The 15418-nt window shown below is 38.3% G+C and overlaps 1 protein-coding gene across 1 annotated transcript in view; it reads right to left on the bottom strand.

Moving 5' to 3' along the window:
* The window catches only part of LOC131689005 (uncharacterized), a 261847-nt gene that overhangs the window by 32750 nt on the left and 213679 nt on the right, over positions 1–15418 (bottom strand). The window contains exons 3-4 of the mRNA XM_058973729.1: positions 14817–15064; positions 13553–13852 (exon numbers count right to left, since the gene is read on the bottom strand). Of these exons, the coding sequence (XP_058829712.1) occupies positions 13553–13852; positions 14817–15064 (548 nt within the window). The remainder of the gene's footprint in view (positions 1–13552; positions 13853–14816; positions 15065–15418) is intronic.

Genomic DNA, 15418 nt, shown 5'->3' on the forward strand with positions numbered 1-15418 from the left:
TCGCACAGAGTATGAAAAAAACCAAAACGTAAGCAAGGCCCATAAGCCCTCTCGGTCTCCTCGATGCAATGCCAAGAGTCACATTCAGTTAATTTTGCTTCCGCACTTATCTACAGTTAAAACCCTATATCACACGATCTTCAAACTGACATAATGGGTTGATAGGCTTGGATAACATTCCAGACGAAATCTTAAGAAAAAAAATTACTAAACGTCGAGAGTAGAACAGAGTGAAAAGTCTCTAGAAGATTAGGGAAACCCAAAGAAAACCTGATGGTAAAATAGAGCAACAAGAAGAGAAAATCTAGATGAAAAATTAACAAATATATGAGAAAAATAAAAGACAATGGAGAAAAGAAATGGATGAAAAATAAAGAAAACGTTGAGAGAATACTGAGAAAAGAAAAACAATAAATGGTAAACAAAACCTGGAAAAATTCCGAGAATACACCTTGCGCACTCACCATCTATTTGTGGATTTGAAGACGACGTTCGATTCAGTGAAGCGTAAAGCGAACAGTGGCAGATAATGCTTGAATTTATGGCTTATCGACACAACTGATAAAGCTGATTCGTATGACGCTGGATGGATCAAAATCAAGCGTCAAAATAGTCGGAGAGACATCCGACTCGTTTGGTGACGTTAGAGAGGCTGAAGCAGATCTATTGTTCAACTCAGCGCTCGAAGACGCGATATGAAGATCTGATGTGCAATAAAAGGGGAACCATGATTACGAGATTTTGCATGCTTCTTGACTTCGCAGACGACATCATCGAATTTCATTTGCGACCAATTTCAAAATAATTGATCGGGAACTCCAGAGCAACATTTTTTTTTGGTTTTAGTTCATTTTTCTGTCTTTAGACGGTACCTTAGACATTCGAACAACACTAGAAGTGCTGATGGATCATTTGATTGGTTACAACTAAAAATTGTGTGAAAATCATTCGGAAAAGTTGTTTAAAGTATCAACGAAGCAATGTCTAAGTTAGTTTAACACGAGGCCCAGTGAATTCGAAATAAATTTTATTGCGCTTATTTTATTTGCAAAAAAATAGTTGGCTTTAGTTGAACAGAGAATTCGGAGGAAATAGAGCGCAATCATTCTCAAACTACTCTATTGAAAATCGATTTTGATTTTAATTTTAAAGCGGATTCTATAAATTACAATCACTATCTTACAACACCATCTGTTTTAACCGTTATAAAAAAGGTTTGACTAGTCTATCATCTGTTCAAAGCCGAATAATTGTAAAATATAAAAATAGTGCGGATTTTAGGACTAAAATATCGAATCAATTCGATTTCCAGGATGAATTAGTCCTGCCAGCAATTCTATTTGGCTAAATTTTTCAATGAGCAATAGAATTAATTGGCACATCTCGTTAGGACTGCGTCTAGCACCTCCAAACGAACAGTCAGTATCACCAGCGAAACAGCATGCGAATACTCCGTCATAACTCGTAAGCACTAGAAAAACAAAAACTAGCATCAGCCTATGCTACAGCGACTATTAAATAAAATGAAATGGCCGATTCAAGAAACCCCTCTCCACCGCTATTTGATTACCAATACAACTGATTCCCGTCGATAGAAATAGATCACCACAGATAGTGAAGAACTAACTACCTATGCTAGATTCAACGAACGGAATTTAATTTTCAGTTTCAGAAAATGTAGATTTATGCCCACTGCTTAGTCAAGGTTTATTTCAACTGAGAAAGCTTGGAAAAGCTTGGCTATCTTGGAAAAAGGAAAAAAAGCAGTTTTTTTCTCACACCGTTGGAAAAATCTTCATGACAATTAATCAATATATTCGGGGCATTGGTAGAGTACTATTGATTGATATTTCTAACAGTATGAGAAAAACGAGTACTTTAGCCAATGCTTCTCTTCCGTGTTCGTACAGCACCCATGACAGTTGATCATTGCTGGTGGTTTCATTATTCCCGATCCTCCCGAAGGTCGCCAGAATACCGAGGTAAGGTGCTGCAACATTAGCACTCGCCATCAAACCAGTCACTACTTCGAATTTTTCGTTTACTAGAGCGAGGTCCATTTGGTTCTCCGTTTTTTTTTGGTGAGGTGATCTCCAGGTGGCCTTAGCGGGAAAAAAAGGTGCTTTGGACTGCCATTCTCCGGGAAGCAGCGAAATCTACGCATTGTTAGCTGGGGAAGGCTGTCCGATCCGAGTACCAGTTGGCATCATTGCCGCCCAACCTATCTCATTCTCATTCATGTCACCGATAACGAGCCAAATATCTCACCGTGGGTAGCAGTGTCAATACACGTTTCTCCAGCTATGCGTTAAATATCTCTTTTTCGTCCTCGGGTCTCGCTTCGTGCGGGCAGTGCACGTCGATGATGCTGCAGTTAAAGAAAAGGTCTTTGATCCTCACTGCACACATTCTATCGCCGATCGCACTTTGTTGTTTTCCCATAAATAAACCTTTTTGTCAAGTTTTACGCTTTGTTGGACATTTCAAAAATATCTTTTCATGTTTTGTTGGCCCCTATTTATTTGTATAGAATGTACTAAAACAAATTCAACAAATGAAGAAATATAAAATTAAAATAAAGAAAACGAATATATAAGGTATAAAAAAAGTGGAAAGATAGAACCAATGAAAAAAAAAACAACTGGAAAATATACAGAAAAAGAACAAAACAACGATAGAGAAAATATTTTGTAAAAATGGGATGAAATAAATGAAGTAATAATGAAACTATAAAACAAGCCAACCATGGAAAAAAATAGCTGAAACAGAGAAAATTTATCAACAACAGATCGAAAATATAGTAGAAATAGAGTAAAATAGAGGATATTTGTGGTTAAAATAAAAGAAAAATGAAAGAGAAATGGGGAAGGTGACCAAATAAGGAATACTGATCAAAATAGATGAAATTATTACCAAATAATAGCAAAGCAAATGGAACAAGAAACTAAAAAAACGAATATTCTATAATAAGAGAAAAATAAAGAAAAAAACCTGTTTTAATCCACCTAGCGGTGCAATTGTGCCTTTCTCATTTCTCTAAACTATGGCACGGAGGCTTTTTTTTCCTCTAGTTTTTATGCGAAATTTCTGTGTGGCCGCACTCTGAAACCCGTAATTCCGGAACCAGAATTCCGATCGATCCAAAATTCAATAGCAGCCGATGGGAAGGTTGCACCTTTCATTTGAGACTAAGTTTGGGCAAATCGGTCCAGCCATCTCTGAGAAAAATGAGTGACATTATTTGACACATACGCACATACACACACACATACACACACACATACACACACATACACACACACATACACACACATACATACACACATACACACACACATACACTTTTTCCGATCTCGACGAACTGAGTCGAATGGGATATGACACTCGGCCCTCCGGGCCGGGATTAGGTTGACGTTTTTCACAGTGATTGCATAACCTTTCTATATGAGAAAGGCAAAAATAGGGAATTAAAATAGCGTAGCGTTTGTCTGTCGATTGCCTTGTTCGTAGCTCTACTGGGTTCGATTCCCAACCCCGTATATTGGCTTAGAATTTTTCTTACCCCAAAAATAGGCGAATGACGGCATAGTTTGACACTCAACAATCAATAACAGAAAAATAAAATAAAAAATAGGTCATAAAATTAGGTAAAGGTGAATAATAAAATAATAGAAATATAAAGAAAAATAAGTAAAAATGTAGAATAGAAAATGATGTAAAAGGAATAAAGCGTTAATTAGAAGGGTAATATATATCCAGAAAAGAAGAACAAGAATACAAAATAAATAAAGAAGAAAAATTAGAAAAAATAGGAGATAATTTGAGAAAAAGAAAACGATTGAAAAGTCTCCAAAATATTAGGCAAGCATAGAGAAAAAACAGTGATTAAATAGAGCGACTTTAATAAAAAATAGGCAAAAATCAAATAAATATCAGATCTTCATTTAAAATGCAGATGCCAAATAAATGAAAGAGTGGAGTACAAATAAAAGAAAATAATAAAATACAAATATTGTAAAAATAGACAAAAATAAAGCAGGTATTGAGCGAAAACAAAAAAATTGAAAATGAATAAAACATTGGAGCTACAAAACAGAAAAATGGAAAAAAATAAATAATGGAAAAAATAGGAGAAAGAAAAGGAGAAAACTGAGGAAAAGTAAAGCGAAAACCGTGTAAAAGTAGAGATCAAATAAGCAAAAGAAATAAAAAACACAAACGGAGCCGAGGTAAAGAGGAAAAATAGAAGGAAAAATGAGATATAAAATAAAAAATAAATAAAAAAATCAAGGAAAGTAGGGACAAAGTTAGGAAAAGGATAGGGGAAAATTAGATAAAATACTGAACAAAAAGTAAAGAAAATAGGGTTAAATAGTAACGAAACAAAAAAAAACAAATAGAAAACAAATATTTGAAAATAAGAAAAAGGCGGAAAACTAAAGAATTATTTACTTTGTAATTCTATTGACTATATAATGATCTATAATTTAGTAGTAGTAAAATCATTTTTAGTTCATTAAAAATAGAGAAAATATCACTTTTAGTTTTTATTCAAAAGCGTCGCATACCATTTGGCAGCCGTTAAATACGGAACACTTTCCCAAAACTACGCAGTTAATTCCACTCCTGTACTTATCTACAGTCGAAGTCCTACATCACACGACCTTCAAACTGCCATAATTTCCCAGTCAGTAATCTGGCAGACTTTGGCTATTAAAAAAATACCAACGCTGATGCCTGCCGCCACTCGACGCTGTCGATGATCAAGTACCGAAAGCGTGCACCGGACCCGAATATTCGCTCCCTATCTAGCTATCTATACGTATACGAAACGTTAACGGAATCCAGTTCCGTTCCCTTCTCACGATATGCCACCCTTTTTCCGGATTTCACCGTTCCCTGAGAGTATGGTCCAGCCGCCAACAACGGTCAGGAAAAATACCATAAAACTATTACATTCCACACCGGCGCTTGAATCCGCATCGTAGTCGGCTGTGCCTCCCGACCACTCCAGTAGCATTATTCAGTAAAACAAAGTTGCACAACTTTCAGGCAAACGGTCATCGAAGGTGGCGTTTGCTTCCGTTCGTCCGTCCGTATGGTCACACTGCCGTTCGAATGTTTCTTAATATTAAAAAACAATTTAAATCAGTGTTTCCAAACTTTTGACCTAGCACGTGATCGCACTGAAAGTTTTTCCTTTCAATTGAAAGTTATGTGCTAGTGATAAGAGATGGTGGAATGCTGCGCACGTCCACCCCCACACTTCGGAAGCATACAATATGACGACCGTGCCAGGAGTTCGTTCGCTTCCACAGCGCTAAACTATCGCGCCTGCTGCTACCTGATGGTGTGTGGAAAATGGATATTCAAGACCAACAATGATTTAGTTACACTCTCTCGAGAAGGTGGTACTGCAGAATAATGTTTCCGAACAGTCGGTCGTGCATTTGAGAACACTAACTAAACATGAGACTCATCGTTCAAAAGAAAAGAAAAAAATGTGTCACTCTGAACAAAAAGGGAGGAAAAAAGAAGCAAGTTCTCAAGCATCCCCCTTTCCAGAATGCTCTCAAGTGGGCTAATCCTGCCATCATTGGCAGCGAGTTTGTGACAATGTCGCCCAGCACTGCACACACACACACACTGACACTTTACATGCGACAGACAGTACGGAAAATGTTTTCAAACGTTTAATGACTTCTTCGGTGAAGTGGAAAAGTGACATGCACAGCGGGCGGAAAACGGATGGACAGGCGCACAAACAAACAAATCCTCAAATCTTCCACAAACATACTTCTTGGAGTTTTTAAACGGAGAGGTGGCTGGATGGAAAAAGTTTCGTGTAAAAATCCCCCGGTTTGTTGCATATTTATTCTTACTTGGGACCCCGAGCGGGTGCTACACCTTCCCCCTTTGTAGTGACGTTTTGATAGCAGGGTTGCCAAATGAAACATTTTTTGAAAATTTCAGATTCCGATTATTTTTTCTTTAATTAATCAAGGAATTTGTATTTCGTTTCATCTCATCAGTATCGTGGCAGACTATTGGTCACGAATGATGTCCCGCGAGTACAGTAGCTCTAACATTGGTGTTTTATTTTGAGTGTCATGAATTGAAAGAAAAATGGACTTGACCACCATTTTAAAAGCGGCATCACTGCTTGCCAGCGTACCGAACTACGTGGGTGACCGATGAGGGAGGAAGGACAATACGCATCCCCTGCCTGTGTTTAGACTGAATGGTCCCCCCCCCCTCGACAGGATAATTCTTGTCAGTTTTTGTACTGTTCACACAAAGTTTATCTCTCGACTAGGAAGATACAACTCCCACATTTGTTTTTTATGCTAATTGTAACGAATGACCGAGAAACAAAAAAAAAACGACAACAAACTTTCAACAGTAGGTCATCGTTAGGAGGAAAAATTCAAATCAGAGATAATCAGACCGCCGCCGGAAAAATGCTCAGCCTGAATCTCTGCGCTGTAATCATAACAGGTCCAGTTTTCCGCTAGATTTATTACCCCCGCCTGCCGTTGGACTCAGCTATCCTTTTGCTTGATCTCAATGAACTTGCGGTTGCTGCCGTCCGGTAGGAGCAAGGTGTTCTTATGGGGGCGCAATAAAGTCGGGAAAAATCGGGGTGATTCTGGGAAAGCGAAATTTGCATTTCTTGACCCATTAATCATTATGCGGTGGGTTTTTGAGATGAACTGATGGGCGTTGGTTTTAAGGGCGATGAACGGGGGAAGGAGCTTGTTGATGGTAGGAATAAAGGGCAATTGAGCTCAACGATATCCCTAGAACAAAGGTTTCAACGAGGAACCGTATTTTGTTAATAGTTTCTGTTAATGATAATAAATAAAAATCGTAAATGTAAGTAAACTCATGATTTGGCAAGGGATTTGCAGTCGCGGCAGAAACACGTATTTAATTGGACAAAAAAGATGGTGAATTCTGGCATGTACGCAAAAGAGTTCCTTTATTCAAATCCGCACAAATAAGTTAGAAAATTACTCGATATACCGAAACAAAGGCAAACGGAAGTGAGTCGATAGTGAAAGGAAAAAAAGTGGGAATAAAGTAAAAATAGAGAAAGAAATTGAATAAAAGTTAATAAAGCAAAGAGTTTAAAATAAGGGAAATATGATTCAGGAATAAATGAAAAATATAACCTACACGATGGAAAAATAGTGAAGAAAACGAATTAAAAATGGAATGAAAAAATAATAAAAGAAAAAAGCAACGACAAATGAAAAAAATGAGTCAGTATAAGAAAAAAATAGAATGGAATGAAAAAAACGACAAAAAGAGGAAAAATAAAAAATAAAACCAAACAAATTAAGGAACAACAAAGAAAAATAGCAAAAAGAAAAATAGAATTAATGAAATATAGGACGAAAAAGAAAAAAAACACAGTAAAATAAGTGGAAAATAATGAAGGTAGAAGTATAGAAAAGAATAGAAAATAGAGCTTAAATGTCGTTAATAAAAGGGAATAAGCAAAAATGACGCTAAAATAAAGGAACATTAAAAGCAAAAAAGAAAAATATTTAGCAAATTTTGGAAAATATAAAAAGCTAATTAGTTTTTATTGTTTTTCAACGTCATATCCTTATTCTTTCTTCTTAATTTCCTTTGTATTTCATTAGTAAGATTTTTGTACTTAATTTGTAGATGCTTAAAAACTGTAACTCAGAGTAGATGGTTCATATATTTATTCCCGAGATTTTCTTTGGAAGCTTAGAAAATTTTCCGTCGAATCGTGTCCCAATATCTTGTAGTTTAGTGTATTAGGACACTTTCTACGAGTGAAGTACTTCATCATAAATAAACGACCTATAACACTAGTAGAAAGTAGACTTCTCATCTCGATCAGATCAGAAGCTAAAATCGAACTACTTGCTGTTAGCGCAGTGTTGCAAACGAACCAACATAAATACCATGCTGATCTACATTGTGCAATCTCTCCTGATCACTGCATGCTGATCAATACCGACGCCGGCTACGTCTGAATGCAGATCTGCTGGAAGGGGAAGGAATGTTAGTCCGATATATGTCTAACTTTCCTCATGTATCACGGGAAGGGGAAGATTGTTAGTAAGTATGCCATTAGCACATTATCGTGTACTTTTTGCTCTGGGCAGCCGGCTACCGAGATAAAAAAGATAAATAGAGGACAATTTTCAAAAAGCAGGATGGAGGGAAAATCCAGCAAAGAATAACGTGTGAAACAGAGTTAGCCCAATTGAAGTAAAAAAGAGCAAAAGTAGAGATAAATAAATGCCAAAATAAAAAACAAAATAAATTACCGACTAAGAAAAAAAAAATAGTAGGAACTGTAGGAAAAAATAATAGAAAATAAATAAAAAACGCAGTCACAATGTAGAAAAAATAGAATAATGTAAATACAGAACTAAACACAAGAAAGGAACGAACGGAGCAGAAGTAGTAAACAAAAACATAGAAAACAAAACCGTAACGTATATCATGGAAGGTAGAGCGGAAATAAAGAGTAATAAAAGACAAATAAAATGGATATATGCATCAAAATGCAGGAAAAACAGATAATCAAAACTAAAGAAAAATATAAAATAATAAAAATAATACCGAAGGTAGGAAAACGCGACAAGTATAGAAAAAGAATAAATGAGGAATGACTATTAAGAACAAACAGGGAGAGATAATAAAAAATAGATCACGAATAGAAAATATAGGCGAAAAAGATAGACAATAAACGAATAGAATAGAGCAAAAATGAATAAAAATGCAAAAGTAAAAAAAGTAGCTGAAAGTGGAGGAACAATTGAATTATTAGAAGAAATGTAAACAAACTAACATAAGCAGAGTAAATGTAAACGCAGCGTAGAAGTTGATATTAAATAAAAAAAGATAAATATTGTAGCGAAATAAATAAAAATAGAGCCAAATATAGAAAAAATGAATAGAACAATACAGCAAATATGTGGGGGTAAAATAAACAAAAAAAATAGATCAAGGCATAGAAAAAATTAACGGAAAAGATATGTAAAAATTAATAACAAAAAAAGGAAAAATATAGAATAAAAATAAATAAGACAACCAGCCTCAATGAAGTAAAAATATAGAGAAAATAGGACAGCAAAATATAAATTAAGGAATTTAAAGGAATAATGGAGCGGCAATAAACAAAAAAATAGATTAACAAATACAGCCCAAATGAACAGAAAATGTAGTAGGAAAATAGAGCAGAGGCACGAAAAATGCAAACGAAAATAGGGTTGCATAATTGATAAATCGCAGAGAAGAAAACAAGAGAAAAAATTGAGATAAGATAGAGTTAGAACAGAGAAAAAATATCAACTTAGGTGGACAGAGAAAAAATAATCAAGCTTAGGTGGACTGCTCGTAGTTTCGACTTCGTGGTTGGTCGAATGAGTAAAAATACACAACGAACCAAAAAAAATATACTTGGGAGGGGGCAAATCATTCTCAATGTGCATGACTTCACTGACTCAACATTTTCATATAATGGCCAATAACGACACCGGTCACGTCCAATGCTGTTCTGCCCGGGGGGGAAGGAAAGGAATGTTAGTTCGATACTCGCTCTTGCTAGAAACCGAGATTATCTCTGCATCTCTGCACGAACATCATAGGAAAGGAATTGTGTAGAGAATACGATCTTAGCAATATGCACGAATGAAAAAATTTATCGAGAGCAACTTGAACTCCGGACAGCTGGCCATCGAGAGTGTCATTTCTCAGATCATTCTCAGATTTTTCAGCATTTAGTGTTTTTTGAGTGACTTGAGACTTGAGCTTGTGTGAGCGCTAACTGGTTGCTAGCAAAATGAAAGAACAAAAAAATCTTAAAAAAATAAAATCGAAGGTCGATTGTTACAACAGGAAACTATCTAATTTATGCACGAACAGAAATTGGAAAAAATTTGAGCGGCCTAAAATAAGCAAAAATAAAATACATTACCAGCATGCGCTCGCATCGTTTGTTGTCCTTCCCTATCAGCATTCGAACACAGATTCTATCCGAGCTTCTCTAACACTGCTTCAGTTCGACACTGAGTATAGCGCGGTTGGTGTCAAAACCCGACCCATTTTGGTAGTCACGCTAATACATTGAGTTCACGTCGCTCAGAAAATCGAGCAAAATCGCACTATGCTGTATTTCTCCCTAGTGAAGAAAAATTTTGATAAAAAATTTAGATGTCCCGCTAGAAAAAGAAATTCATCAGCTTAAAATTGAACCCCCTTTTCTTGTGGGACATCACGCCGGGCTAGGGGTTTACTAAAAAAAAAACAAATTGTGCTTTCCTGTTTTGAAGCTAGCGTCAATCCGGCGCTAGCTTAGTTAGTCCTGTCACTAAGCTAGTGTCGGATTCTGATGAGACGAAGTCGAAACGCAAGTTTCATCACAAATATAATGGAAACAATGTCAATAAGCCTTTACCTTTGAGGCGGCCTTGACAAGCGACAGCTTCAATGCCTAGTACCGAGCAAAGATTGTACCGATTGAAAGAATTGCGCATTTTGATACCCAAAAACTGTTTTCTTGGCCCTGGAGAATAATGTTAAAATTGTGGAAGATCTACGTCGGAAGTAAACCAGATTTTACACCAAAGCAACCTGGAAAAATATAGGAACTGAAAATTGGGGATTCTTCAGGGTTTTTGATGTCCCATGTAGAAATTCCTGCTAGTTTCTAAGTTTTCCGGGGTCAGGAGCCACTTCGGATTTGTAACAGTGCCCTTCAAGGAATACTCTCAGACCTTTACGAGGAAGCTTAGGAGAGAAAACTATTTTTCTCTTTCGAAAATGGCACATTAGAAGATATTCCTACAGTGAGATGGTCATGCTTTCGCTCTTTAGTGTATAAACAAGCGTAGAAATTTAGCGTGACCGGTGGCGTAGCCCTCTTCAACATTTCTTCTAGGCGGCGTTTCTTAAAAGAATGCTTCAATTTTTCCCCGTATAATTTATTTACGAAATATGACGCGAGATCATGCGGATTCTCTCCACAGTAGGAAGCCTTTTCATGATTCTCTCCACATTTTCCACAGCGTGCCTTTTTTCTACAATGGCCCAATTGTTTGCAACTATGGGCAGTTCATGCCTCGCGGACAAAAAAGCAAACAGATGGAAGAGTGGCCTCGTTCAAAAGAGCAAAGTTTGGAGGAGCTGATCCGGTGAAAGGCTAGAAATGAGGCTGATGGAAAATAAGTTATTTTCGTATACTCCTCGATTTCTGCTGAACGTAAATTATAATTTTCACTGACTGACACAAAAGGTTCCTGAAGTAGCCAACCCCATGCTTCGCAATGAAGGCCTCCGTTGGAGACTACACCATCAATCTCTACTTCCCGGACGGGTACGTAGACAAGATACTTCTTGATACACGGCCAAGTTATCCCGCTTATTTTTTGTGCAGAAGAAGACCATCCAGGGGCCGGTTGTATTCGATGGATATAGTTTGTATCGAAAAGGAAACTTATCGGCATTATTTTTGCCATCGGAGAAATATTCAAATTGACCTCCATTGAGCCTGAGGGGATGACAGTTGACGGAGATATCTTTCCAGTAACCAACACTATCATGCGGGCTTCAGTATCCGCGAGGAGAAGATTTTATCGGAGCGAACGGAAAATTAATGCAACGAAATTCAATAGAATGGAGTCATTGGTACTGAGCTGTGTAACACTTGTAGTATCAGTAATCAACAAATGCATTTTCGCTGAGCCGTCGATCATACAACCCGTTAACAAAGGATGTTTCCAAATAGCCCCCAGATATTATCCGGGTATTTTCCTTTTCACTTACACGCGCTATGTTTGAACTTTCATCACCACGGGTAGAAATCACTTCCCCCAGCGAACAAGGAGTTGTCAAAATTAAGCGGATACACGGTCGTAAGCCGTAGGTCGAATTGGTAAGCAAAAACATCCAGCAGTCCTCTTAGCCGTAAATTACAGCAGAAGAGATGCCAGCATGGACGAATGTGACAGCTAGATATAAATCGAACGAACTGACCTTCAAGCAGTAGTTAGTGAAGCTGTAAATGGATGCTCTTGGAGAAAAAAAAATGCGATATAAAAAAAATTAGTGATCCAGCAACCATCAACAATCTTTTTTATATTTTAGAATCATAAACTGACGCGTCGAGTATCAAACAACGTAGCAAAAAAAATCTGAGGTCAACTTGAAGAAAATAGAGAAAATAATATTGCAAAAATAAGAACAAAGTGTGACTTCAAACAGAATTTAGAATTTACAGCTCAAGACGCTAACTTCGACGTTTAGAATATTTATTCAAGTTGAGCTTTCAAGATTGCGAGCTCAGAAATTTGTGAACTTCAATCTTATTACTCTGAGTACATAACTCAAAATTGGAAATCTAGCACTCTGTCTTCAAATTTCAAAAGCCTCATTAACTCAGGGCACAAAACTTCATCGTATCAATTTCTTATAGTTCACAAAATACTGTTCCACACGGCGCCGAACCGTTTCACGATGGGCTTAAACAGTTTTCATTCTTCACCGACAAGATTAGTTAGGTTCCGGTGAAAAATTCTCATAAAATTTCGTTATCTGGCAAGGAGTATGCAGTTGCAGCTTAGCTCAGGTTGATACGAAAAGCTAGCGAAATCGGCTTTGACTGGTACTCGTTTAGTACGTCATTTACGCGACTTCCGGTGCGTGAAGCAGGGACTATTTATAAGAACACCCCGATTTGTGATGACAAACAATTCAGTCCAAAGCTTAGAAAGCGACCCAGCAACTATTGTTCCGATGACAGTGTACTGCGTGGCAGAACTAAGAAAGAAATAGGAAAAAGTGTGTCGTTGTAGGTTTTGTTAAGCTAATTCATTTTGTCTATCTGAATCGCACTTTTAACGACAGAAATGATTTGCTTTGCGTTTCAAATTAATCAAGAATTTTCCAGACCTTTTCAGAATGTATACCAAGATTAGGCTCGACTAAAGGATCAGTAACTGTTTCGCTCGTCCCAATTCGATTTACGGGTCGAATAAAAAAAAGTGAACAAATGACACTCGAATCTTCTCACTTTAACAGGGTTTATCAAAAAATACGGTTGCCCTAAGAAGTGAATAAATCTGCTCAGCAATTCCTAGAACCTATGCCATTAGGATCTAGTCCAGCACACACCGCACAGCAGTAGCCATAACCAACGGTCATGCAGAAGCTTCTGTTTCCTTTTAACCCCGCATTTTTATGGTTCGTTAGCTTCGCAACCGCTGCGACCAATTTCCCAGTGTTGTATACAAAAGCTAATGCGAATTCGTTCGCTTTCGTTTGTAGTGCTTTTTTTTCCGGACACAAATTGCGTTTAAAAATCCCGCGTTTGCTGTTCGAAGCAAAAAAAAATACGACAAAGTAGGCGAGCTTAACGGAACAGTAGCTTTCAGCTTTGACCATCGGACAGTTGCTCTTTGAGGAAATCTCCTAATCGTAGCAAACGGGGTATAAAACAGTGAAAAAACGTCTTTTGATGTTTCTTTACGTCTAACTTAAAGTAAGAAAACAAACTTCTACTCACATCCAACAGAAACATGAGGCTGGCCCGCTTGTACAGATTCGCCTCGCACATTGCCAGAATTACATGGTCCAGCGACGTAAGTCCATCCTCGTCGGCACTGTCAGCCGTATCCTTTCCGTTTCCTCCTAGTAGTTGTAGCTGCTGCTGCTGCTGTTCCCGCTGGATCCCATTCATCAGCTCGTAATTTTCCGTTCCTCCGGCACCACCACCACCCACAGCACAACTCAAGTGCCGGCGATAGTTGACCGAAAAGGATGAGATAGTTTTTTGCAGCGTCACCCCAAGCGAATAGATCCACATCTGTGTCTCGTCGGACCCGCGGGTTGTTGATGTTGTTGTTTGACGTTTTCCATTGTCATCATCATCATCATCGTAGCAGTCGTTGTGTATAGTTGTAGGTAGCATCAACGTCACCAGACAGTAGAGGGCGCAGCAGCAGCAGTAGAGAGCATCATGACGACGACGTCGACGACCCAGTGGGAAAATTTGCATGAAACGATGGAAAAGGAAGAAAAAGAAACGGATTGAGTCACACGGAAAATTTAATTAAATTTACTTTTGATTTATTACTCGCAGAGCGGCGGTGGTGGTTTGGTTGTGTTGGGATGCGGGTAGAGGAAAAGCTTACTGTCGGAGGAACGAGAAGGGGGAACTTTAAAGTTAGTCACGGATTAATTTAGGTGTGTGTGTCAGTGGACTTGGGCCAAGTGACAAACTGACAGTGTGGAACGTCTGAAATCTATAGAGAGTCTCTGCAGATGGTAGCGATCGATGACAAACAGTGTGCCATGATTTTAGGTGTAGGATGAAGATGGGAAGAAATTAAATAAAAGCTTTCATTGTTCTGTGGTAGATTGTTGAGGATTTCAAAATAAAGGCCTAACGTTGTTAGTGTCAATCTAGATTTGTTTTGGATCCGGATCCGATTTGGAAAAGTCGGTTTCGAACTGTCTGCTCCTATTGGACGAAGGATACTAGTCTGCGGTAATCTAATTGTTTCAAATTTTGTGGTTGTGGGAAACAGGCAACTTCAAGAGTACTGTCTGTGGTTTTGGTCAAGGAAACGGACCGCTGGCTATTCATAGCCTCCGTTAGACACTTAACGGCACAGCTTGGTTCCGTTTTTATATGGATCTAATTTTTGTTATTATTTCGATTGTTTGACAGTCTTTACCTCCACCAAACTATAATAAATAAAGTATCTTTAGTAATGATCCAAAACCAGTGCTGCCAGTTCCCCAGCTCGCACTGACCTCCTACTCACCTTCTCAATGTCCGACTCGGAAAAGTTGATCTTCTTGCCCAGGCTGTTGACGTACTCCGGTGATAGGTAGCTTTTCATGTCCAGAAAGGGGCCAGCGGCGCTTGGCAGCTGCTGGGTGGTGCCGGTTCCTTCTTGAATCTGGATCGGCTGCTGGACCGATACCAGATTGAACACGACACGGCCGCGGGCGGTTATCTGCAGTCCGGTGGGTGAAATTAGCGGCCGGACCTTCGTTATCGATGGGGTGTCTGAAAATGTGTGTGAGAGAGAGATGTGCTTCAATTAATTTCGGTTCAGTTTACAGTTGGACGGGAGGGCGGGGGCGTGGACGATGACCATTGCTAGAGGACGGAGAAAATAGGGGATTTGATTTGACAGATTCGGTTACGGTTTCTGGTTTCGTTAAACGGCTGGATAACGCGAGCAGAGAGTCGTGCACGGCGAGACTCAGTTTCGAGAAATCAATATATTGTTGAGTTTAATGTTACACTAAGCTTAAAACTAATTATAATTGAGCGGGGCATGCCAACAGGAAATTGGCTTCGGTGTATACCCTTAGGTCTCTGTCTTTCTGAAATGGGTCGTTGCAAAATTGGTGGAGC

The sequence above is a fragment of the Topomyia yanbarensis genome, chromosome 1 (genome assembly GCF_030247195.1).
Source record: "Topomyia yanbarensis strain Yona2022 chromosome 1, ASM3024719v1, whole genome shotgun sequence".
NCBI classification, from domain to species: domain Eukaryota; kingdom Metazoa; phylum Arthropoda; class Insecta; order Diptera; family Culicidae; genus Topomyia; species Topomyia yanbarensis.